This window comes from Gigantopelta aegis, chromosome 3 (genome assembly GCF_016097555.1).
Source record: "Gigantopelta aegis isolate Gae_Host chromosome 3, Gae_host_genome, whole genome shotgun sequence".
Taxonomy (NCBI): Eukaryota; Metazoa; Mollusca; class Gastropoda; order Neomphalida; family Peltospiridae; genus Gigantopelta; species Gigantopelta aegis.
In genome coordinates, this window is record NC_054701.1 from 70,322,762 (window position 1) to 70,349,847 (window position 27,086).

General features: G+C 44.3%; 1 protein-coding gene across 1 annotated transcript in view; it reads left to right on the forward strand.

Annotated features, from left to right (window-relative positions):
* Positions 1-307: 307 nt before the first annotated feature.
* Positions 308-27,086, forward strand: part of LOC121368994 (transmembrane protein 211-like) — a 38,855-nt gene continuing 12,076 nt past the window's right edge. Inside the window, exons 1-2 of the mRNA XM_041493780.1 lie at positions 308-464; positions 21,651-22,885. Coding sequence (XP_041349714.1) covers positions 22,522-22,885 — 364 coding nt within the window. The 5' untranslated portion in view covers positions 308-464; positions 21,651-22,521. The remainder of the gene's footprint in view (positions 465-21,650; positions 22,886-27,086) is intronic.

Genomic DNA, 27,086 nt, shown 5'->3' on the forward strand with positions numbered 1-27,086 from the left:
TGCTAATAAATTGGCTCAGTAACTAAATTTATAGACCTGCAATCGAACAGCACTAACGGATAAGACGTGTTTGCACTCCGCCGAATATCAGCCCATCCGCCCCGAGGAGGTGCCTCTGGTTTTCCGCTATCGATCTGGGGTCGCGCTTGTTTGATGATTGTTGGCGATCGCTCACGGGTCCTCCACTGGTACCTGCAGCGCAGCTATTCCCCTCATTACTGGACCGGTGCCCAGTATACTGGTTCGCTTTGACTTTGATTCATCACATAGATTCGTGTTGTTCGGGCTTATAGTAGCTAAGAAGCAAATGCGTCTGTTTATATTAGGAACAAGTCTTCGTATAATGACGAATTTTTTAGATGCGTGTTTCCGCACAGATGTAACAGTAAAGGCAGTTTAAAACATGTGTATGTGTTTGGTGTATCAAGGATTGGACGATTCATTTTCGCTGGAACTTGTAGAATGTAAGTTGTTTTATATACTATTATAATTATTATTCATAGGGGCGGGACATAGCCCAGTGGTAAAGCTCTCGCTTGATGCGTTGTCGGCCTAGGATCGATCCCTATCAGTGAACCCATTGGTCTATTTTTCATTCCAGCCAGTGCACCACAACTGGTATATCAAAACCGTGATATGTGCTAACCTGTCTGTGTGATGGTGCATATAAAAAAAATCCCTTGCTATTAATGGACACATATAGCTGGTTTCCTCTCTAAATACTTACATGTCAGAATTACCAAATGTTTGACATCCGACAGCCGATGATTAATAAACCAATGCGGTTTAATGGTTTCTTTAAACAAAACAAACTATCACATTATATAATTCATGAATCCATGATTTTGTAAAGGCGGTGGTAATGTGTGTCACATTATTGTAAAAAGGGCAAGTTCGAGTTAGCCGAAGACAGAGTCATTCGGAGACGTTCGTCCCTGAAAAAGTGAAATAAAGATGCTCAGAGATGTCTGGGATCGATTCCCGTCGGTGGACCCATTGGGCTATTTCTCGTTCCAGCCAGTGCACCACGACTGGTATATCAAAGACCGTGGTTATGTACTACCCTGTCTGTGGGATCGTGCATATAAAAGAACCCTTGCTGCTAATTGAAAAGAGTAGCCCATGAAGTGACGACAGCGGGTTTCCTCTCTCAATATCTGTGTGGTCCTTAACCATATGTCTGACGCCATATAACCGTAAATAAAATGTGTTGAGTGCGTCGTTAAATAAAACATTTTTTTTTTCTTCTTTCATTAAAAAGGGCATTTAAAACGGGCGGTGAGGAATAACAAAACCCCTTAACCGCCGCCTGGTGCCGCCAATGCTATTGTATGTTGTGTGTTGTATACTGACTGAAAATGCTTTAATTATTAGTCTAATACAGATATGAATTACTGAAACCAAATGTAATCTGTTAAATTTTCATCATCATGTGTAATACCATAGTATATTTCAGAATTTGTTTGACAAACATCATGTTATGTTTGTAACACATTGCCTTTATATTAAAGTTTCTTATCGACGTTTTAAAAATAGCGACCGATATGTTTCTTGTATCAAGACAGAACATTATACGTTGATAGTTAAAACATACGAGGTTGGGTGTTGTTGTTTTTTTAATCTGGAGTAGTATTTTTATTTTTCATTAAAAGTCAATATTATAGGATGGAAAAGCGAACCTACAACAATATTATACTGACAAATTGAACAAAAGAAAACGAATGAATGCATAAATGTTTAACGACACCCCACAGGCGCGTATGCAGGGGTTGATTTCGGGGGTCAAAACCCCACACTGTTGAAGCAATTAAAAAAAAAAAAAAAAAAAAAATTCCCGAGGAGCATCTATCGACCCCTCCTATAAACGTAGCTAGTCAGTCTAGACCCCCCACCCCTTGCAAAAAATTCTGCATACGCGCTTGTCTCAGCAAAGGAAAAGGAAGAGAGAAAAAATCCGATGCTGTGATGATGGGACGGTCGAATTACGGTAAACAGTATATTTGTAATGTTTGCCTAACGTCCCTGCATTATTGCATGTCACTGGTATACTATACTCGGATAACTATCGTTTCCCATTAGCTACCAGATAGCTTAGTTTCATTATTTTTAATCTAAATGTGTTGCCATGTCTCGTGTTTGTAGCTAACCAATGGGGATCGTCCATTGGTTAATTCCAAAACCCAAGTGCACTAATGTAAAGGTCGGTCTATTTTCCTCGGTGGCTCAGTGATAAATATTATTATTATCCTTCACCTTGTCAGTTTCATAAAATAATTATAAACATACTGATGGACAGAAATAATGGAAGACATTTATAAATAATAACAGTAAATGCTGACTTGAACCACATCAGGCGTGCGCTCGGTCTAGGATCGATGCCCGTCTGTGGGCCCATTGGGCTATTTCTCGTTCCAGCCAGTGCACCATGACTGGTATATCAAAGGCCGTGGTATGTGCTATCCTGCCTGTGGAATGGTACATATAAAAGATCCTTTGCTACTAATGGAAACATGAAGCTGGTTTCCTCTTAGCCCGAGTTCTCTGACTGTAGAGGGCTAGACGGACATTTGGACAGATATTCAGCCCTAGTTACAGTCAGATACCAAGCTATGTAATTTTCTGGCAATCGCTGCCAGTTGGCCTTTTTTTGTAATTCCAACTGGCTTTCTTTCGCATCTTAGAAGGCTGTTCTGCCAGGGATAACTTTAGCAGAACATGGACATGGTCACTCCCACCTAGCTTGTCTTTCACCTCTCTCTCACAAATCTTTTGGATGTCTTCCGTTGCAATGGCCAGGTCTGAGGTACTCTGTGTTTTCCACGCTCTGGAGAGACATGTTGGTTTGTCGCTCAGTTTGTTGACAAGTATGGAACTGTTGTCTATCATCCAGTCTTCGATCTGCTCTCCCCTCTGGTCCAGGACGGGATAACCTAAGCTGGGTGAGTGGCTGTTGAAGTCACCAGCTATCAGAAGATTCTGGTTTGTCAGAGGCAGAGTGTTTAATTTCAGGTCTTTGTTAGGTGGGCAGTAGCAGTTGATGATGGTGATTTATCTGCCTGGGAGAATTGCTTTTACTGCAAGAAATTCAGTGTCACCCTCTGATCTCCCGATCTCTGTTGTTGGGATGGTGTTCCTAACAAGGGTGAGGATCCCTCCCTTCGGGCGGTTGGTTCTGTCGTGTCGGAAGACTTCATATCCTCTTACAGAGAATCGGTGGGCATCTGCCAGGTGTGTCTCCTGAATGCAGATGATATCTATTTGCTCCTTTCTGAGAAATTCTTGAAGTTCAGGCTTCTTCTTGCGAAGGCTCTCGGCGTTCCATTGTGCAAAGACAATTGGAGTAACTGGTGTCTCCAACTGCGACGTAGGCTGGCTGAACGTTAATTGTCGTAGTTGCCACCTTTCATTTACCTCTCAACTCGCTTCACCAGTAGTTGTGATTGGACCCCTTCGAAGCTGGAGGCCCGGCGTAGTCACCGCCTGGCGAGTCACGGGACGAGCACCATACCGTCGTATGTCCATCTGTATGGCCATATCCGGTTTTCTCCTTTAGGGAAAGCAGGTCTACCCGCTGCCATCAGCCGACATGTTCTGTCTTCGGTGGTAGTTCGTGCTTTTGATTAGAGTGTCCTTCTCTGAGGTGGAATTGCCGGCCAAGGCTGGTGAGTTCCCCCTACCCATACTTCTGTCCTCTTCCGCCTTCACAGCCGTTTGGCGTTTCGCTTCTCCTCTTCCGCCTGGTCTGCCGTTGGGACGAAGAAGCTATTTAACCCATAGCTGGGTTGTTGGATGTTTGAAGTCAAGGTTATCCTTCCCCTAGATGAGCTGCCTTCCAGGGCTGGTGAATCCCATCTACCCAAACATTTAGCGACTGATTTTTGAGCGCCAGTCAGTAGAAACGGTTCCGCCGGGCTAAGCCACGGTTCCGCCGGGCTAAGCCACACGAGAAGGCCAGGAGCTGGACTCTGGTTGTCAGAGGCTATTTGAGACGCATGCCATTTGGAGCATTATATAGGCAGTGGGAGCTTATCCCCACTACCATCCCCGGCTATGACAACCTTGGATACCTCCATTGGTAAAGTAAAGTTGTTTTATTTAACGACGCCGCTAGGTCACATTGATTTTTTATCTTATCATCGGCTATTGGACGTCAAACATATGGTCATTCTGACACTGTTTTTTAGAGGAAACCCGCTGTCGCCACATAGGCTACTCTTTTACGACAGGCAGCAAGGGATCTTTTATTTGCGCTTCCCACAGGCAGGATAGCACAAACCATGGCCTTTGTTGAACCAGTTATGGATCACTGGTCGGTGCAAGTGGTTTACACCTACCCATTAAGCCTTGCGGAGCACTCACTCAGGGTTTGGAGTCGGTATCTGGATTAAAAATCCCATGCCTCGACTGGAATCCGAACCCAGTACCTACCAGCCTGTAGACCGATGGCCTGCCACGACGCCACCGAGGCTGGTCACCTCCATTGGTAGCAAGTTATCTATTTTATACAGATATAACTACACTCGTCGTGAACTAAATTTGTCTCAAATGCCACGTATTCCCTAATTTATTTCCATCAGTATAGCAACACATGTTTTTTACTGTTCTCTTTCTAAATCCTTTATCACTGCCAAGTAATGGGTTCGCATCCTATCACTAGCTCCAGTATAAATTGAGTTTACAAATCACTGGAGTGAAATTAATTCAATTACACGTATTTTACTGCTGATATTCAATTACGGTCCATGCACGCTGTCCTGGGAAAGCATCTCAGTTATCCAGGCTGTTTGTCCCTGACAGACGGTTAGTTGTTTGTGGTTAGTGAGAATGGTGTTCGTTTTGTCAAGCTAATGAAGATGCTATAGTAGCAGTATACCAAGTAACATATGGCCGGGTCAAAATTAGAAGTGCACCTAACTTTGAAATGTTGCATTCAGACAGACAACACCACGACTGGCATATCAAAGGCCGTGTTATGTGCTATCCTGTCTGTGGGATGGTGCATATGAAAGATCCCTTGCTGCTAATCGAAAAGAGTAGCCCGTGAAGTGGGGACAGCGGGTTTCCTCTATCAATATCTGTGTGGTCCTTAACCATATGTCTGACGCCATATAACCATAAATAAAATATGTTGAGTGCGTCGTTAAATAAAACATTTCTTTCTTTTAGACAGACAATGCCTGTCATTGGTGAGATCTGTTACAGGACTTGTTGTCATAACATGTTGTTTCATTTGGCCTGTCAATTCCTTTAATTTAATTTTAACTAAAAAAAAAAAATGTACCAGCTACTATTATGATTGAAGCATATGCGGGGTCCTACTAAGTTAGGATGGCCATTTATGTGCGTTACTAGGGTAGTGAAAGACGCTTTTTTATTATGTCAAAAACGAGCCGCTTAACCCCCGTTTAAAAAAAAATACTTTAAGGGTCGGGGGGGGGGGGGGGGGCGTAGCCCAGTGGTAAAGCGCTCGTTTGATATCAGTCTAGGATCGATTCCCGTCGGTGGGCCCATTGGGCTATTTCACGTTCCAGCCAGTGCACCACGACTGGTAAATCAAAGGCCGTGGTAGATGTTATCCTGTCTATGGAATGGTGCATATAAAAGTTCCCTTGCTACTAATGGGAAAATGTAGCGGGTTTCATGTCTAAGACTATATGTCTAAATCGATGATTAATAAATCAATGTTCTCTAGTGGTGTTGTTAAACAAAACAAACTAACTAGTATGTATAGCCATGGTGTGTATGTGGATTGAAAAGGTTTTTAAAGTTTTTTGTTTAACGACTCCACTGGAGCACATTGGTAATTTTTACATATAGCGAGGAAAACCGCTACACTTGTTTCAGTAGTAGCAAGGGATATTTTATATGCACTATTCCATAGACACGAAAGAAAGAAGTGTTTTATTTAACGACGCACTCAACACATTTTATTTACGGTTATATGGCATCAGACATATGGTTAAGGACCACACATATTTTTTTAGAGGAAACCCGCTGTCGCCACATAGGCTACTCTTTTACGACAGGCAGCAAGGGATCTTTTATTTGCACTTCCCACAGGCAGGATAGCACAAACCATGGCCTTTGTTGAACCAGTTATGGATCACTGGTTGGTGCAAGTGGTTTACACCTACCCATTGAGCCTTGCGGAGCACTCACTCAGGGTTTGGAGTCGGTATCTGGATTAAAAATCCCATGCCTCGACTGGGATCCGAACCCAGTACCTACCAGCCTGTTGACCGATGGCCTAACGACTACGCCACCGAGGCCGGTGTACCATAGACACGAGAACATATACCACGACCTTTGATATACCAGTCGTGGTGCACTGGCTGGAACGGAGAAATAGCCCAATGGGCCCACCGACGGTGGTGTGGAAAGCAGTTCTGCTTATAGCGGTTTTAGCCCTATATGTTACTATTGTTGCTTGTGTGGTTGATTTGATGATATAGTCCCTATAACAAAATGCTCTGTTTATTGTGTGTGTGTGTGTGTTTGTTTAATGTGTGTTTACTGTTCCCTAGTTATTTCATGCACAAGAGATGAAGCGTGTGCCCAGGACAGCGTACCTGAACCGTAATTGGATATACGAAAATGTGTGAAAAGCAATTAAGATCTGTAATGGTAAAATATTTTCGGGTTCGCGAAATATGTGCCCAAGACAGGCGTACTGAACCGTTACTGTTTGATTGCACGTGTCAAGAGATTGATTGCTAGAAACACTTCACGTGTCTGACATGTCTCCGGACTGGAAACACTGAGGAAAATCGAGGATGGATCCAATTGGTAATCAATTGTACTGGCGGAGGAATATAATAGCCCGGAGGTGATTCGTACCTGTTGTCGTCTGTTCATTGCGCACCACGGGCATTGCGCACCACGCAAGCACAAAACCTGAGATTAATTTGCATGTCGGCAGTCAAAGCACGATATGTTGGCTCATTGACAATCGCTTCAAGTGGTTAGGAATTAAATGTCTCTTAACTTCAGACAGTTCTTTCAATCGGAGATACTCGAAAATAGTGTTAAGCTGTCTGATACGGACTGATGCTGTCGTGTCCTGTTTTCGTGCAGCTCCTTTTCTCGGTTTTTCTTTTTGTTGTTTTCATCGATTTTGTTCATACCCCATTTTGTTCGTTAATGGGTCGAAACATGTTTACGGAGCAGCGGAGGACTTACTCGAATGGGCTGTTTTGAAGCTTGATCGGTTAACCAATTAAAAAAAGGTGTTCAGTTAAAATAAACCCGTATCCACACCGACTGTTTTACCAGTCGAGCATGGAAATGAGTACCAGTTAAGCCAGGGATCTACGCTTCACTGTAACACAACATAACTAATATCCATGTTTTGTTGATGTGCCAAGAAATGTGTTTACAGATAGTGGCTGAAAAAGAAAGCACTCTAATATTTAACAAATAAACTGTGCGCGTCTTTGTTACGTTTGTTGACCGGCCTCTGTGGCGTCGTGGTTAGGCCATCGGTCTACAGGCTGGTAGGTACTGGGTTCGGATCCCAGTCGAGGCATGGGATTTTTAATCCAGATACCGACTCCAAACCCTGAGTGAGTGCTCCGCAAGGCTCAATGGGTAGGTGTAAACCACTTGCACCGACCAGTGATACATAACTGGTTCAACAAAGGCCATGGTTTGTGCTATCCTGCCTGTGGGAAGCGCAAATAAAAGATCCCTTGCTGCCTGTCGTATAAGAGTAGTCTATGTAGCGACAGCGGGTTTCCTCTAAAAAACAGTCTCAGAATGACCATATGTTTGACGTCCAATAGCCGATGATAAGATAAACAATCAATGTGCTTTTTTGTTTTAAAATACATTCACTGCTAATGTACAATTTCCATTTAAGTAGGTGCATATAGCCCCCACTGCAAAACACCATTGATCCGCGCCTGCGCAATAATATTTGATACGAAATGTATCAGCGAATTAGACAAATGACTTCAAATGGCATTGTAATAGATTTTTTTTCTTGATTGTGATAAATCTATAGTCTTATTCAACTTACTGTGCTAGCACAACACATATGCTATTCAACCTGAGTCATACCTACACACTGCAGAATTTTCTCCCTTGCCGAATATGCGCAATGTTATCCTTGCACGGGCTACCTGTAACTTCATTCTCAATTCTGCAGTCCACCTGTTAACACCTGTTAAGCTTTGGAAAAAAGTGTGTTTGTTTTTCAGTTGAACTTGACATACGGTTGGTAGTTGGGAATTCTGTGTTGAATTTACCATGTCCGACGCGAGTTCGTTGACAGCTAGCGCACGGAAAGTTTGTGCGCGAGATGGTTGTCCATTTCCTTTACGACGTAAAGACACACACGTGTTGTGTCCGGACTGTCGGTCTTGTTCTCAAGACCGTCAGTGTGAGATCTGCGCCACGCGGTCTCCTGACCAGTGGGTTCGGTTCGGTTCGCAGACTCAGGTTTCGGGTACCAGCAAAATCTTGTTGTCTGCTTCGGCAGTAGTCGGCAAGTCGGACTTAGTGGGTAGGTCCCATAAGTCTGTAAACACTTCGAAGTGTCCGGAAAGGGGGGAAACACAAGGGTGTTTCTTCGTCGGTCCGTGTTACGAGTACAGTTACAGATACTTCGGGAGCGCCCCCCCCCCCCCCCCCGGGCTCCTATTGTGACCGTGGTACGTGAGCCGTCTTCGTTAGTGACGGCGCCTTCTTCTGTTTATGTGGCTTCGTCGCGGGCGTCGCCATCGTCGTTACGGTTACCTTTACAAACAGAAGGGGGGGGGGGGCAGGGTGGAGTCGTCGCGGCACCGTTTTTGACGACTTCATCGGTTACCGAGCACATGCACTGCTTCGTCCGCAGAGCAGGTGGCCCCGACTTGCCTTCGATTGCTGACAGTCGCCTCGGCACCTCAGCATTCTCAAGGCCTGAGGAGAGTTCTGCCAGTTTGCTTCGAACTGAGCCAGTTGTTCCGATGCCGGGATCCGTCTCTGATGGCATCCCGACCGATGTTTACCGTTGGGTGGAGGACTCATCCCGTTTGGGTCCTCCGTTTGCATATGTTTACTCCAAAGGTCCGGTGACTTCGGTAGCAACGGACATCTCCTCACAGTTTGCACCGTCTTTGGTCCCTACCTCTTCGACTTTACTAGATAGAGGACGAGGTTCGCGCAGATACCCCTCGGCTGGGGCTACTCTGTGGCCACAAACTCCGACCGTTCCGCACTTGGCGCAGGAACGACCGTTAGGCTTTCAGGAAACGTTGTTTCGGAGTTTTGTGGAATTTTTGAACGCTTCGCCTCAGTTGGGATCATTGCTTTCGCAGACGGGACCGTCGGGTGCGGCTCCCATTCCTCCCCCCCCCCCCCCCCCACCGGTTTTCCGCCAAAACCAGCAGAAACTGCGTCTCGACAGCAGTTTGACGATGCAGTTAGGGATTGTCGTTCAGTTCCTATTGTTTCCGTCTCGGGAGACGCTGCCCCAGGGGCGTCTCGATTAGGGGGAGGAGTCCGTGTAGATCATCGGGATCCAGTGGACAGTGACCTGGCTTCAGAGGAAGCGTCGGTTGGACCGGATTCTGTCGCTGACCCAGCTCTCTCTCACTTCGGTTCGGAGGTAGAGGAGGAGTGCGATTATCCGGCGGTTCTGGCTTTTGTCAGGGACCAGGTCCGACAGGTATGCGGGGACGCTATACCTCAGGTTGAGGCCCAGCCTACATTCAAGGGTGTCTCCTTCGGGAACCGTTCTTTGAATTTGGTCACTCCTCGTGAGGAGTCGGGTTTACCACTTGCACAGGAGGCGCACAGTTCACTTTGTGACATTGATGTGTTGATCACTGGCAGTGATCGTATCCTGGGAGTGGGTGTTGATGAGTACCCAACAGCACTGCCTACGGGGAAAATCTTAACGGGAGCGCGCATTTTTCGTGCCGACTCCTATGAGACGTTGGGGGCGGATTTTCACGAACATCAGGCGGTTGTTCCTGCTAGTGTCCGAGCCGCTTGTTCCCCATCGCCGCATGTGTCATTGCCAATCGCGGATCTGGAATCATTCGAACGGCTGGCTAAGTCGATGTTCCAGGTTAATAACCATTTAGGTACGTTCCTATTTGGCTTGGATAAGGCTGTCGAGAGCCTTCCCGCGATGGCGAAAGGCTGTTTGGAGGCTGCGTCAAAAACCTCTAAGCATATCGCTCAGTTATCTGGCCGATTGTTTGCGAACAGTCTTTTGTTACGGCGTGACCATTACCTGGCGGGTTTGAGTGCGTCAAACGTTGCGAAGACGTTTTTTCGTACACGTTCGGTACGGGAAAATTTACTTTTCGGTCCTGATTTTAATATTGTCCTAGACAAGGATTTGTCGCGACCAGTCCCGAACACTCGACCCTCAACCTCGGGGTTCAAGCCTCCTCCTGTGAAAAAGGCTGCTTTTTTACAGTCGGCTCAGATCCCTAGGGTTCCTGACACTAGGAGGCAACCAGGTAACAACCCGTCTTCCGCTAAGCGAGGACGCAAACGTCGTACTGCGTTCCGTTCTCATTCCACCAAAGGCGTTGCGCCTACTGGTAGTAAGCGGTTGGGGTGAGGGTACGTGAACGATCGGCAGTTGCTTTCAGAGGTACCGTTAGCAACCATACCCGTGGGGGGCAGGCTCCGCCATTTCCTTCGAAATTGGTGCCAGCTGCCTGGTCTCGACCCCTGGGTTCTGTCGGTCGTTCGACACGGTTACAAAATACCCTTTTCTTCGAGCCCCCCTCTTACTTCCACTCCGAGAATGCCGCCGTTACCGTCCGCGGATCGGCGCGTTTTAGTGGAGAGTATGATTGCTGAGTTTTTCGACAAAGGGGCCATCCAGAGAGTCAGTCTGGACACTCCGGGAGTTTATTCTCATCTTTTCTTCGCCCGGAAGAAAAATGGGGAATGGAGACCAATCCTAAATTTGAAGCCACTGAACGTCTACGTCGATGTTCCTTCCATGGAAATGGAAACGGTTCATTCGGTCCGGAACCTGCTTCAAATTGGGGAGTGGGCTGCGTCGATCGATCTGAAAGACGCATACCTCCATGTCCCGGTGCACAAGGCGTTTTGGAAGTTTCTGCGCTTCCTGTTCGAAGGTACGATCTCTCCACGTGGCAGTGCATCGTGCCTGTCTTCATTTCCGGTGTGTTCTTCGACACCGTCGAATTCTGTTGAGATGCGACAATACGTCGGTAGTGGCATATCTCAATCGTTGGGGTGGAACCAAATCGGAGACTTTGGGTCGCAAAGCTCTTGCGATTTTGGAATTCTGCGACCAACTAGGGACCACTCTGTGGGCAAAACACATTCCTTCATCGGTGAATGTGTTAGCAGATGCCCTCAGTCGACATACCCCTGTTCAGACGGAGTGGATGTTGAACAAAGGGGTGGTCGCAGCGGTTCTTCGGGTGTGGGGCGGTACCGGACACATTGGCGTTGGGGTACGACGCGTTAAGTATGGATTGGACGGGACTGGATTTTTATGCCTTCCCTCCTCCTGTCTTACTCGGCAAGGTGTTGACCAAAGTGGTCCAGGAACCTTGTCACGTGACGTTGATAGCTCCTCTGAGGGTGGCGCAGCCCTGGTTTCCACAGCTCCTGTCACTGTTAGTGGCAGTCCCGTTCCGGTTACCAGTGTTGTCCGATCTACTCAGCCAACGACTGAGTCAGACGGTGTGGCATCCGAAGCTGGAGGTCTTCCGGCTTCACGCGTGGAGGTTATCAGGGCTTCATTGCGACGCAGAGGTTTTTCGACAAGAATTGCGCATCTCGTCTCTTCAGCAAAGCGCAAATCTACCGAGTCGGTTTATCAGTGTCACTGGCGTATGTGGGTTCGTTGGGCGAACGCACGGGATTTCGATCCCTTATCGCCTACTGTCAACGATTTAGCGGAGTACTTTCTGGCGTTGGTCCAAGAAAGGAAATTTAAAGTCATGACAGTGAAAAGTCACAGAGCTGCGATTTTCACTACTCTTAAACAGTGTGGATGTCGTGACTTTTCTACGAACTTGATGTTGCATGATTTACTTAAATCATTACAATCCACGATTGAACGACCTTCCATTATTCCGAAATGGAATGTTTTTTTGGTGTTACATGCTCTTAAGCGTGCGCCTTATGAGCCGTTGAGGTTTGCTAGTCTTCGTGCCTTGACGTGGAAGACTCTGTTTCTGGTTTCCCTGGCAGCTTGTCGTCGGATCAGTGAGATACATGCTTTTTTGCATGACTTGGTTGATTACAATTCGGACGGGTCTGTCACTTTACGTACCGACCCTATCTTTGTTGCTAAAAACTAGTCTCCGGGGGAAGAGTTTCCACCTACTGTCATTCACAGTTTATCTCGTATACTGTCATCTGATAACTCGGATAGACTTCTTTACCCGGTGAGAGCATTGAAGTATTATTTGGAGCGTACGAAAAACCGGCGGCAGGGTAAAAAGAGATTGTTTATTTCTTATACCATTAGGCCGGGTGATGTCACAAAAAATGCTTTGTCTCGATGAATAGCAGCTACCATCAAGCTAGCATATGAGATGGCGGGTGATCATGTGTTACGGAATTTCTCTGTTAAACCACATGAGATCCGAGCCATTTCTGCTTCCCTGAATTTTCACGACTCTTTAGATATTATAAAGGTCATGAATGCAGGGGTTTGGAAAGGACGGCACACTTTTGACCGTTTCTATTTCCGGGATATGGCGGTTGGTCCTGACGGTACGCGTAGGATCCAGACAGTCATTGCGGCTCAACACGTCGTGTCTGTGCGCAGGGCAACGGAAAGGGGTCGACCTCTTTTCCGTCCGACTGCCATCGATTCACGCTTCGGACATGTTTAACACTCCACCCTTTTCTGAGGGATGGGTTTTTTTGTAGTGTTGTCTACCGTTTCCTCTCCCTGGGGAGATGTTTTTCCTCCCTTTCATGGGGATGAGTTTTTCTTTTGGGAAGCCCCTTTTTATTCCCAAAAGTTTTTTGACTCCTTGTTACCGTATGTCGTGGTTCGTCCTATCTCCATGTGATTACTTCAAAGGAGCTTTTTGGGTACGGGTAAGTCCTCTATTTTCTTACCACCTCCCATTAATGTTGAATTCACGTGCTCCAACGGTGTCATTGCACGTCCGTTATAGCATATTTGTTGTGCTAGCACAGTAAGTTGAATAAGACTATTAGAAAATTTGTTTCTAATTTTCATTATTATTCATACTTACCTAGTGCTAGCACAACAAATATGCTATTCAACCTGAGTCATACCTACACACTGCAGAATTCGCTCCCTTGCACTGGCTACCTGTAACTTCATTCTCGGTTCAAAGTCCACCCAAACCCACCGAGGGAAAGCCTCATAGGGGTGGGTGGGAGGTATAGTTTGTTGTGCTAGCACTAGGTAAGTATGAATAATAATGAAAATTAGAAACAAATTTTCTAATTTATGATCATGTAGTTTAAACGTGTGAAATAAAAGGATATAAAACCGGTTTAACGACGTCGCCTGAGCACATGGCCATAGAACACACGTATGTACGTTGTTTCTATTATTATTAGTGGCTATAGCACTTTTATTAATATGAATGGGTCCATGGATTTTTAAAAAGGTACATTTACCTGCCTGAGGGCAACACATCCTTTCTCCTAGGACCTCGATTTAACCAACTACACTCACTCCATCCATTTTACGCTAAAAGTAATGCATTTAAATGCATTTAAATGGGCTGAAATTACCTCAACGAAGTCTTCAGTGTTAACAAATAACAGGTTTGTAAATTACCTGCTCACCCGTATCAACTTAATAAAATTCTTTGCCCCAAATAATCAGTCACACAGCAGACTACTTCTGCGGATATATTTCTGGATTTTTGCCAACCAAATGGAAGGATAATAATTACATGTATTGTAAGTTGTAAGCACATTCTCAAATTACGAGAGAGAGAGAGAGAGCGAGAGAGAGAGAGAGAGAGGCAGAGAGAGGCAGAGAGAGGCAGAGAGGGAAATGGAGGTAACAACGCTATGACCACAAAGGCTTCTACTACTTAGAAGCAACAGGTATCTTACATACACCCTCCCACAAATAGGACATTACATACCACGGCCTTTGATGTACCAGTCATAGATCACTGGTTGATACGTGAAAACCTCCATGTCCATTGACAGCAATCGTTCCTACGACCCATCGCACCGCAGACGAGAGCTCTGCTACGCGCAGGCGGGACCTAGTCCAGTGATAAAACGCTTGCCTGATACGCGATCGGTCTAGGTTCGATCCCTGTCGGTGGACCCATTGGGTTACTTAGAACTCGTTCCAGCAAGTGCACCACGACTGTTATATCAAAAGCCGTGATATTATGTGCTAGCTTGTCTTTGGGATGGTGCATATAAAAGATCCCTTGCTACTATATGTCAAACAATTTCCTCCTTATCAAATGAAGCTGTGCACGTTTTAGCACCGCCTTTGTATACCTATCATGCATTTGTATACCTATCATGCCTTTGTATTTATAAATATCTCCTGGATTCTGTCTTCTTCAAAGATAGGGGCGGGACGTAGCCCAGTTGAAAAGTGCTTGCTCGATGCACGGTCGGTCTGGGATCGATCCACGTCGGTGGACCCGTTGGGCTATTTCTCGTTCCAGCCAGTGCACAACTGATATATCAAAGGCCGTGGTATGTACTACTTTGTCTGTGGGATGGTGCATATAAAAGATCCCTTGCTGCTAATCGAAAAAGAGTAATACATGAAGTGGCGACAGCAGGTTTCCTCTCTCAATATCTGTGTGGTCCTTAACCATATGTCTGACGCCATAGAGCCGTAAATAAAATGTGTTGAGTGCGTAGTTAAATAAAACATTTCTTTGTTTCTTTCTTCAAAGATAGAACTCTTGACAGACAAAAGCTTTTCTTGTTTTGACCTTGTCCGTTAGGCTTGCGCACATCGATATGATTATATCCCATTTCTCAGACATTTTGACATATTCTTTTTAGAATAACGCTTACCTCTTATTTAATTGGATTTAGCCCAATATATGCGTTTAAAAGAATACAGAAACAGCGAAAACACTTGACTGTTGTTTACCAACGGTTCTAGTTGACTTAGTTGATGGCCTGATGATGATTCAAGATTCCCACTGGAAGTGTAACGAGACTGGGAGTCAGTACCAACAACCAGCTTGATGAGTTTCACAGTCGCCCGCATACATCACCAGCTCATTAGTGTAATAACAGTATCAAACCAGGGGAATATGCCACCAAATCAAATCACATAGACGACGATAATAACATTCGTTTTCGTATATCTAGTTAATGTTCAGGTAAGCTGTCCTGGGAAAACACATGTGGGCATGGAATAAACAAGGGCAGTAAAAGCTAATATTTGTATTATAGGGTGTATACCATTAAACAAATTCCATATGCGTTAATATTAGTATTATCAGGCACGGCGGAAGCAAGTAAACATTACGGTGGGTTGGGGGTAGTGGTGTGGAAGCTAACTGAAATCGAGGGCGCAAAGCAAAGTTTCTAGAGGGTTCAGGGGGTACGCTCTCCTCCGTACAATTGTGAAAACTAGATGTCCTGAAATGCAGTTTCCAGTATTCTGTAAGTAAAATGTATCTCTGTCTTAAGATTTACTACCAATAATAATTTTGATTCAGAATTATTGGGGGAGGGGAGTCTAGAGCCCCCAGCCCCCAGCCCCCCTGCTGCGCCGTGCCCGATTATAATATGGCTAAAACTGCTAAAAGCAGCGTTTCAATCAACATATACTCCATGGATATACAACTCAAAAGAATTTAAGGGTCAGACGATATTTTCGACATTATTTTCTGAATGTCAATTATATTAGCTAGACCATAATGTCACGCATGGTATTGTTCCATTTTGACGAAAGTGGGTCTAAGCAACCCATAAATGAATTAAAATCCACTGTCATTGACACTGTCGACTAGTTCTAATGGCGAAAACATGCTTACATTTGCACGTAAATTAGGGCGAAAGCGAAAGGTCTGCTAAGTGCCCATAACTTGCTTTTTCACAAAGCGCTTCATTTGCACGCTTTGCATGTGTATTCCATGTTCCCAATGCTAAATTTCTGTATAATTGGAGCTTGCGTTCGTGTACGGTGCACACTCCAAATTCGACAATGGTACGACGTCAACTAACTATCGAAGATCGAGGAAGGGCTATTGCTTGGCTTCAGGATGGCAATACGCAAAGAAATGTTGCTCTGAGACTTGGTGTCAGTCAGAGTTTCGTTGGCCTACTGTGGCAACGGTACCAAGCAACGAATTCTGTTCGAAATCGTCCACGTTCGGGAAGACCCCGAAGCACTACAAATAGAGGACCGCTACATCACCAATATGGCTCTACGTCAACGCACAACCACTGCACGCCGATTACGTGACAATCTGCGGACTGCGACTGGAACTCGAGTGTCTGATCAAACCATACGCAATCGTCTGAGAGCCAATAATCTACGCTGCCGTCGCCAGGCTGTTCGACCACCACTCCTACCACGTCACAGAACGGCCAGACGTCACTGGTGCACGCTTCATCTGCGGTGGCAACGTGTTCAGTCGGGTCGAGTGATGTTCACTGATGAGTCCAGGTTTAGTCTCCAGTTCAACGACGGTCGGGTTCGTGTCTACAGACGTCCTGGGGAGCGCTTCGCTGACGTTAACGTTAGACAACGTCACCGGTTCGGTGGTGGCAGCGTCATGGTGTCGGGCGGCATCTCTATCCACCACAGGACCCCTCTATGTGGTGGATGGCAATCTGAATGGAATCCGCTATCTGAATGAGATTATCCGGCCGTTGGTTCTCCCAGGCCTTCAGCAGATTGGCGGCGGGGCAGTTCTGCAGGATGACAATGCCAGACCCCACCGCGCCAGGGTGGTAACGGACTTTCTCAGACAACAAGGTATCGCCAGGATGGATTGGCCAGCATATTCGCCTGACTTGACCCCAATAGAGATGCCTGGGACGAATTAGGCAGGAGAGTTCGGAATAACCATGCCCCTCCGGCCAACCTTCATGATCTGGGTCAGCTTCTTATGGCAGAGTGGCAGGCCATTCCCCAAGAGTTCTTCTTCAGACGTCTGATCAACAGCATGAGGCAACGATGTGTCGAGTGTATTCGCGCCAGGGGTGGATTCACACACTATTAAACGAATGTTCTAATGTGTAAAATCCATGTTTGACAACCTTCAACTTTGACAGCATGTCATGTGACTTTCTTGTATACAGTGACGTTTATTTGTTTTTTTTTGTAAATATGGAACAATAAATTAAATTTTTGGTGTAGTTTACATCATCAATCTAATACACTCTGAAACTTATTTGGTTATAAATTTTTGACCCTTAAATTCTTTTGAGTAGTATATACAACCACCCCTCATATACTCTTCAAAAGAAGAAACGCAAAACCACATTGTCGTAACATTTGGAGAATTGATTTAATTATTGAATGGTGAGTCCGATAATTACCAAATGTTGCAGGAGTCTTCACAATTCACTCTAGTCCATTGTGAGTAAGTGATAGGACACACCACCAAGGTCAAGGTCATCTGGAGTCAATACCGGGTGTGGCCTCCGCGTGTGCTGACAACTGCCTGGCACCGCCTGCCCATTGAAGCAACCAGAGTACGGATGACGTCCCGGGGGATGGTGGCCCACTCGGCCTGCAAGGCTGCTGCCAGCTCGGGCAGGGTCTGGGGCTGTGGTTGTCGCTGTCGGAGGCGTCGGTCCAACTCGTCCCATAGATGCTCAATTGGGTTCAAATCCGGTGATATCGATGGCCAAGGAAGGACATTAATGTTGTTGTTCTGTAGGAAAGCCGTTGTGAGACGTGCTGTGTGAGGCCTGGCGTTGTCATGTTGGAACACTGCGTTGGCGTTGGCCATAACTGGAACGATGTGTGGCCGGAGGATCTGGTCAATGTAGCCCTGTGCATTCAGGTTGCCCTGCACGTGGACCAGGTCAGTTCTGCCAGTGTGTGAGATGGCTGCCCACACCATGACACTACCCCCGCCGAATCTGTCCACTTCCTGCACGCAGTTTGCCGCATAACGTTCACCACGACGCCTATACACACGACATCTTCCATCATGACGTCGGAGCAGAAATCGGGACTCGTCACTGAACCACACCTGTCTCCATCGCAGTTGAGGCCATTGTCGATGAATCTGGCACCACTGCAGTCGGAGTCGACGGTGTTGTGGTGTTAAGATGACACCTCGAACTGGACGTCTGGCACGAATTCCTACCTCACGTAGGCGGTTCCGTACGGTCTAGTCGGATATCCTGCGCAAACCTGGTATTGCTGCGGCTGTGGAGGTGGCAGTAGTCAATCGTTCCCGAAGGTGGCGTACCCGGATGTAGCGGTCCTGCCCGGGGGTAGTGACCCGTGGTCGACCGGATCTAGGGAGGTCACGTGTTGATCCATGTTGCTGGTAACGGTCCCACAGTCTGGAGATGGTGCTTGGGGACACATGGAATGCCCTGGCAACGGCCGTTCTGGATTCGCCTGCGTCTAGTCGGCCGATGGCATTGTTTCTCTGCGGTTCACTGAGACGTGGCATGTCCTGGATTGTCAACTGTCGGCCAGATACAGAGGCCAGGCAAGCGAACACCCTGCACTTTTATACTGTCGGTGTTCATGTTGCACGTGCAGATAACGCACGTGCAGTGGTGACATGGTTTGCACGTGGCTGCGTTTTTGCGAATATTAACATTTTGGAACTTTATTGTACAGTAGCTGCGTTTTATCGAATGTAACCGTGGGAATGTGTTTGGGACACGCAATGACCTTATATTCACAAAGCATGAACCGGTAGGAAACATAAAATCGGAGTTATAACCCATTTGTACCCTTTTGCGTTTCTTTTTTTGAAGAGTATACTTAATGTGAATCGGGTTAAGATAATCGTTTTAGACATAACGGGAAGCGTCTTTCATTAACCTATAGCTAAGGGGCGGGACGAAGCCCAGTGGTATTGATGCACGGTCGGTTTGGGATCGATCCCCGTCGGTGGGCCCATTGGGCTATTTCTCGTTCCAGCCAGTTCACCACGACTGGTATATCAAAGGCAGTGGTATGTGCTATCCTGTCTTTGGGATGGTGCATATAAAAAGATCCCTTGCTACTAATAGAAAAATGTAGCGGGTTTCCTCTCTGAGACTGTTAAAATTACCAAATGTTTGACATCCAATAGCCGATTATTAATAAATCAATGTGATCTAGTGGTGTCGTTAAACAAAACAAACTTCTTCTTTGTCTAACCTATAGCTAGTTCCGCACATAAAATGCCATCCTAATTTTGGTAAGACTCCGCACATGTTTCAAGCACTATAGTAGCTGGTACACTAATTGAAAATAAATTACAGGAATTTACTTGCCAGATGAAAGAACATTTGATTGCAACAAACACTGTCATATGTACAGCCAATGGCAGGATTGATAATGTTAACTGTGGAATGAAAAGTTGGGTGCACTTCAGAGGTTGGCCCGCCGAGATACTATATATTTGGTGTACTGTGTACTGCTACCTCAAATGAGTTTTATAATTTTACTATTAAACCACGTGAGTGTGATAACTTAGTTGTTGGGTTAATTTGATCATTCACTGTCATATATGACAGTAGAACATTTGATATACACCAAAATTCATCGTTGTTGAAGCCTTTCTACTGACCTTTCATCCCCCTAAACCTTTCTCGCGTCTCCTAGGAAGTGATATCCGGTCTTGTCAAAGGGTCACATAATAATTATTAATGTCTTCCATTTGTCTTATTCCATTAATAACTAGTGCTAGTCGAGTTTCTTGAGTATAGCTGGCGTAATTATTTGAGCAATTAATAGAGTACAAATTTTATGATCTAGAAAAACCAAGTACATTATACAGTCGTCGTCGTCCTCTTGTTTTTGTTCGCTGGTTGACTACACCTTGAGTAATGAATGAGTTTGTTTTGTTTAACGACACCACTAGAGCACATTGATTAATTAATCATCGGCTGTTGGATGTCAAACATCAGACGAAATCTCCGGTGGGCCCATTGGGCTATTTCTCGCTCCAGCCAGTGCACCACGACTGTTATATCAAAGGCCATGGTATGTGCTATTCTATCTATGAGATGGTGCATGTAAAAGATCCCTTGCTACTAATGGAAAAATGTAGCGGGTTTCGTTTCGTAGACTATATGTCAAAATTACCAAATGTTTGACATCCAATAGCCGATGATTAATAAATCTAGACTAGAGAGGTAGTTAAACAAAACAAACTTTAACTTTTTTCCCACAGACAGGTCACGGTCTTTGACATGCCAGTCGTGGTGCACTGGTTGGGACGGGAAAAAACCAATCCGAGAATAAGTCCACTGATGTGGTTGGATTCTACGGAGCAAGTACCTCAGAAGAGCGCTCTACCGACTAAATTATACAACAGGAGCGGGATTTAGCTAAGTCGGTTGAGTGCTCGCCTGAGGTGCTTTAGTCGCAGGATCGAACCACCTCGGTGGATCCATTCAACTGATTGGGATTTTCTCGTTCCAACCAGTGCTAACTAATGGAAAAATGTAGCAGGTTTCCTCTCTAAGACTCTGTCAAAATTACCAAATGTTTGACATCCAATAGCCGATGATTAATAAATCAATGTGCTCTAGAAGTGTCATTAAACGAAACAAACTTACGTTTTACCCACAGACCGGCTACGGCCTTTGATATACCAGTCGTGGTGCACTGGTTGGGACGAGAAAAAACCCAATCCGAGAATAAGTCCACTGATGTGGTTGGATTCTACGGCTCAAGTACCTCAGAAGAGCGCTCTACCGACTGACTAAATTATAAAAGAGAAAGAAGAAAAACAAACATCCCATCAGACCCGTATTTCACAAGCTTTCTTTAAAAAAAGGAAAAAAAGAAAGAAAAAAAAGTCCATCAGTAATAAAATCGGCTGAATCCAATATGAAGTATGATCAAGAGGCGACAGCGTGAAGTACAGTGTAACGTTTACGTCTCGTGTGTTCGGTATTGATTAGTGTATGATACAGGATGCATTTGGAGTGGAAGTTATCTTATGATCGCCAGTAGTAGAGTGTGAGCCAGATGTGGGTGATAGGTCATAGGATCCACGACTATCAGCAACAGCGTTTGAGTTTTACGTTGATAGCGAAACAACCTTCATTAGGTTTATACAGTTGTACTTGAACGAGTTACCGATGATACGTATTCAATGACTGGTGATGGAGCGAGAGAGGTGGAGAGTATATCGTCATTTCGTGAGAGAGAGAGAGAGAGAGAGAGAGAGAGAGAGAGAGAGAGAGAGAGAGAGAGAGAGAGAGAGAGAGAGAGAGAGAGAGAGATGGTGCACTGGTTAGAACAAGAAATAGCCCAATGGGCCCAATGACAAGCTCGATCCCAAACCGACCGCACATCAAGCGAGCGCTTTACCACTGGGCTACAATGTACATCCCGCCTCCCCCTACCCCCTCCCCCCAATGGAGATAGTAAGACAGATACAATGTATTATATGGTCGCAATGATGGTTGACGTAACTCGAAAATAATTTGTATGCGAAAAATGTAGTTTGCATCAAATACATTTTAAACTATAGTACAGACAACCGGACGATTTTTTTTTGCGTGGTTATAATGCACTGCTCTTTTCTTTTCAGGCTGTCAGGTTAGATGAAGCGTTGACCAGTCTACAAAGAAGTAGGAAGCTATCGCTGACATCTCACAGTAATTGAATCGAACGCTGTTTCGTCACCAAGAAAACCCGATTGGCTGTTATCGGCCGGTCTGAGATCGTCACTGTCCGGACGTCACTTTCTCTTTCTCCGTCAGCAGACACGTGTACGTCTATTCCACGCTGTGATCACACCGATACAATGTCGACTAAATTCCTCCAGTAATTGAAGCGCACACCAGCCGTCAACTTTGACATTATAAAAATCACGAAAGCGTTCACTGATACCGCAAACACAGTGCTGATTTATAGAATGTTCGGAAGCTATTAGGTCTTGGATGTAGAGTGGTTTTAATACACTGTTCTAGAAACAGACGGAATCATGGTTCAGAGTACTAGGTACATATCTGCTACATCAGTTCCTAGATGGGATTCTGTGGTTTTGAGCACAGTTAAGCTAAGGCGAGTTTGAATATTAAAATTGGATTTAAAATACGTCAAAGATTATACGTCATTATGTATAAAAATAACACGGGACTTGTTGACATATTACTGTAATGTTTATCTATGAAGTCATCTGGTAACTGTTATGAAAGTGGCGTCATCAGCAGAATAGCATTATACAACGATTACAATTCGGAGTTTTACATTCGTACACATTCGGGATAAAGTACGTCTCCCTAAAGGAATGAAAACATAACGTGAGCCATACTCAGATGGAAACAACAATGAAATTACCGTGTGGATTTAACCTAGCTTACTGTAGTTCTTTCACTAATGGCAAACGTTATCGATTGATGCCAAATATTACCGACTGAAGCCGAACATTACCGACTGATGCCGAACAACACTGAAAGATGCCATCACCAGTTTTGTTAATCTGGGTCGTGCTGACGGTGTTGATTTCCGGCACGTGCACGTTCAGTTTCCTGCAACCTTATTGGTTCGTACACAAGAACTCCTTTCAGTCTTTTGGGATGATCAGTTTTTGTTTCAAAGACATCCAAACGTACAAAGTGCGCGAAGTGTGCAAGTTCTACGGTGGGAGTTTCAGTATGGGGCGGGTACCAGTCAGGGCGTGGCAGGCGGCGTGCGTCCTGTTCGGAGGAGGGTGCGCACTAATCAGTCTCAGTGCCTTTGTGTCTGTGTGTGTTATCTGTCTTCCCATTGGCTACCAGAAAACTACGACCAAACTCATTGGATATATCCAGATAGTTGCAGGTATGGTATTTGCTGACATTGGTATGACAAGGGACGGGACGTAGCCCAGTGGTAAAGCGCTCGTGTGACGCGAAGTCAGTCTGGGATCGATCCCCGTCGATGGGCCCACTAGGCTATTTCTCGTTCCAGCCAGTGCTCCACGACTGGTATATCAAAGGTCGTGGCATGTGTTATCCTATCTGTGGGGTGGTGCATATAAAAGATCCCTTGCTACTAATGGAAACATGTAGAGGGTTTCCTCTAAGACTATATATGACAAAATTACCAAATGTTTGACATCCAGTAGCCGATGATTAATGAATCAATGTGCTCTAGTGTTGTCGTTAAACAAAACATTTTTTTTTGTATTACAATATCCAGTCTAGGACAGAACTCTGGTGAAGTCAGATGTTAAGCCCACGACGGGCGTGCTTGAACAGTTTTCTGATGGAAGCACGACAAAAATGTCCGATACCTTAATTATAAATATGTAATAATTAATTGTACGTGAATAATGTACTTATTCGCTTGTATTTAGCAGTAGTTTCAAATTATATAAACTATATCATATCAGAATTACACAATATTTGACATCTAATGTAGCCGATGATTAATAAATCAATGAACTCTAGTGGTGTCGTTAAGCAAAAACATACACACTTTGATTTATATGAAAACTAATATGAAATACCCCAGTCACATAAAAATCATAATCATATCTCATGGCCTGATTGGTTTTATAGAATTCTGAATCTATTTCTAGGTGTTTGAAAAGCAAATGTAAGACATTAACGACACCGTGTCGAATAGCAATCAATAACAGTTGCTTTTGGTTTTTTTGTGTTGTATGTTTTAAATTAAATCACAATCAATAAAAATAAAAAAAACCCTATATATTATACGCATAGAATTGATGATACACCGTCCTTGAATGCTGATATTGAACGGGTAACTAATAGGTTTTCTTAGTTAATGTATATCTTTATGATTATTATTTTTTTAAAATCGATGGATAATGTGTGAAAGAAAAACGAACTATAAAATAGCTAAAAAACCCCATAAAAGAACGTAAGGGAAACAACTCTGACAGTACTAAGATTTGGGTTGGGTTTTTTTTTTAACTCTAGAGCTTATTCGTGACGCTATTGTGATTGTGTGTGTGTGTGTGTGTGTGTGAGAGAGAGAGAGAGAGAGAGAGAGAGAGAGAGAGAGAGAGAGAGAGAGAGAGAGAGAGAGAGAGAGAGAGAGAGAGAGAGAGAGAGAGAGAGAGAGAAAATGAGTGAGAAAGAGAGAGAGTAATGGAGAATAGAGTACTAAGTACCACTATATAGGCTACTATAAAAGAGCTATCTTTTGAAAGGAAATTTGCCCCATTTGTCTATAGAATATCTTAAATTATAGTGTATGTCTATAGAATATCTTAAATTATAGTGTATGTCTGTATAATATCTTAAGTAATAGTGTATGTCTATAGAATATCTTAAATTACAGTGTGTTTATAGAACATCTTAAATTATAGTTTATGTCTATGGAATATCTTAAATTTAACATGAAAACTATCATAATAATTTCCCCCGCTATGATTACTATGACTAGTATTTTATAAAATAATATAACATTCATAAAATTAACTTTTGTCATTTTCAATAATATTATTGGCAGCCATTTTCGGAAAGAATACAGGACTGGTTTTTGACAGCACCAAGGATATCAGGGCATTTCCCCCTCCCGAATATCCTCCTGTCCACCCCCCCCCCCCCCCCCCCCCCCCCCCCCCCCACACACACACACTCCCCGTGTATTTCACCCGTGGACAATTCCCCATTTCCCCTGTACTTAACATTCCACCGCTTAGCCGGTACTATTGTGATACCATTAATGCAGTTTAGTTAACAATATATAAAAATATGCGTAAGGTGTTATATTGTGTCAGTAGAAACAAAACATTAAGCCATTAAAAACACAATTGGCTAATGAAATGAACTACTAGTAATGGAGAACAGGACGTAGCCCAGTGTGGTAAAACGCTGGCTTGATGCGCGGTCGTGTGACGCGATGTCAGTCTGGGTGGGCCTATTGGGCTATTTCTCGTTCCAACCAGTGCACCACGACAGGTATACCAAAGGCTGTGGTATGTGCTATCCTGTCTGTAGAATGATGCATTTAAAAGATTCCCTGCTACTAATGGACACATTTAGCGGATTTCCTCTCTTAAGACTAAATGTTTGACATCCAATAACCGATGATTAATAAATCAATGTGCTCTAGTGGTGTCGTTAAACAAAACAAACTTTGTATCATGAACACGTTGGTTTTATTCCTGTTGATAAATATCACATTTAGCGGATTGTATAGAACTACTTTTCTCAACATATTTAAAAAAAGAGAATAGTTATTAATGTTTAAAACGCGGATAAAACAATTTATTTATTGTTTAGTAAGATAACAGAATAAATAGAAATGTAATACCTTTCTTAACAGAATTAAAAATAGATCTATTAAAGTTAGTGTTTTGTTTAACGACACCACTAGAGCACATTGATTTATTAATCATCGACTATTGGATGTCAAACATATGGTCATTTTGACAGTCATAGAGAGGAAACCCGCTACATTTTTCCATTAGTAGCAAGGGATCTTTTATATGCACTACCACACAGACATAATAGCACATACCACGAACTTTGATATACTAGTCGTGGTGCACTAGTTGGAACGAGAAATAGCCCAATGGGCCCACCGACGGGGATCGATAATAGACCGACCGCACATCAGGCGTGCGCTTTTACCACTGGGCTACGTCCCGTCCCAGATTTATTAATGTTCAAGCCGTAAATAAAACAGTAGCAAGTTTGTCTCTACTGGAGAACACATCTAAAGACGGATCACAGGATGGGAATTATGTGGCTTCTGCTAGTTTTCCATCAGACACAGTAATTCAGGCACGGCGGAGCCGGGAGGGGGGGGGGGGGGGGGGGGAAGAGAGAACTTCTTCCCGGACCTTAGGTAACAGGCATTGTTGAACCAGAACGTCCTTTTTGCAAAGCATTCTTTTATTCTTCAAAATGTTTAGGTGTTTTTTTGCCTATGTCATTGTGACGTGCTATCATTATGATCGTGTCGCATACTAAAGGGATTTTGTTACGGTCTATAACACTGAATACAGCCAGTGTTTGAACTGGCTCGGGGTTCTGCACGCAGCGTCGTGCTCATACAACCCAGAGCCATAATATATATATTATCAACTGACGCTTCGAATATATACTGAAGCACAAAAAATCCTCAACAACCGCGAATATTAATTTTAGTTTTCTCTAGTTTATTTAAAATTATTCATTTTGAATCCTGTTACGTTTTATGTCTGCCAACATTATCAATTGTCAGTATTTTAGACCCATTATGACAATCTCTGTCTGTCTGTCACTGTATCTCAGTATCTGTCTGTCTGTCTGTCTCTCTGTCTCTCTCTCTCTCTCTCTCTCTCCATTTTTTGTGTGTCTCTATCTCTTTTCTCCGTCTCTCTGTCTGTCTTTCTATTTGTCTATTTGACTGTCTTTCTCTCGATCGCCATTTCTATTTTTGTCTTTCTATTTCTTTTTGGTCTCTCTGTGTCTGGGAGGGCGGGACGTAGCCCAATGGTACAGCGCTCGCTCTATGCGCGGTCGGTGTGGGATCGATCCCCGTCGGTGGACCCATTGGGCTATTTCTTGTTCCAGCCAGTGCACCACGACTGGTATATCAAAGGCCGTAGTATGTGCTGTCCTGTCTATGGGATGGTGCATATAAAAGATCCCTTGCTGCTAATTGAAAAGAGTAGCCCATGAAGTGGCGACAACGGGTTTCCTCTCTCAATATCTGTGTGGTGCTTAACCATATGTCTGACGCCATATAACCGTAACTAAAATGTGTTGAGTGCGTCGTTAAATAAAACATTCTTTCTTTCTCTGTGTCTGTTTTTCTATTTGCCTATCTGACTGCCTTTTCTCTACCTCTATTTCTCTTTTTGTGTCTCTATCTCTTTTCCCCGTCTCTCTGTGTCTGTCTTTCTATTTGTCTATTTGACTGTCTTTCTCTCGATCTCCATTTCTATTTTTGTCTTTCTATTTCTTTTTCGTCTCTCTGTATCTGTTTTTCTATTTGCCTATCTGACTGCCTTTTCTCTATCTCTATTTCTCCTTTTGTCTCTAACTCTTTTCTCCGTCTCTCTGTGATTGTCGTTCTA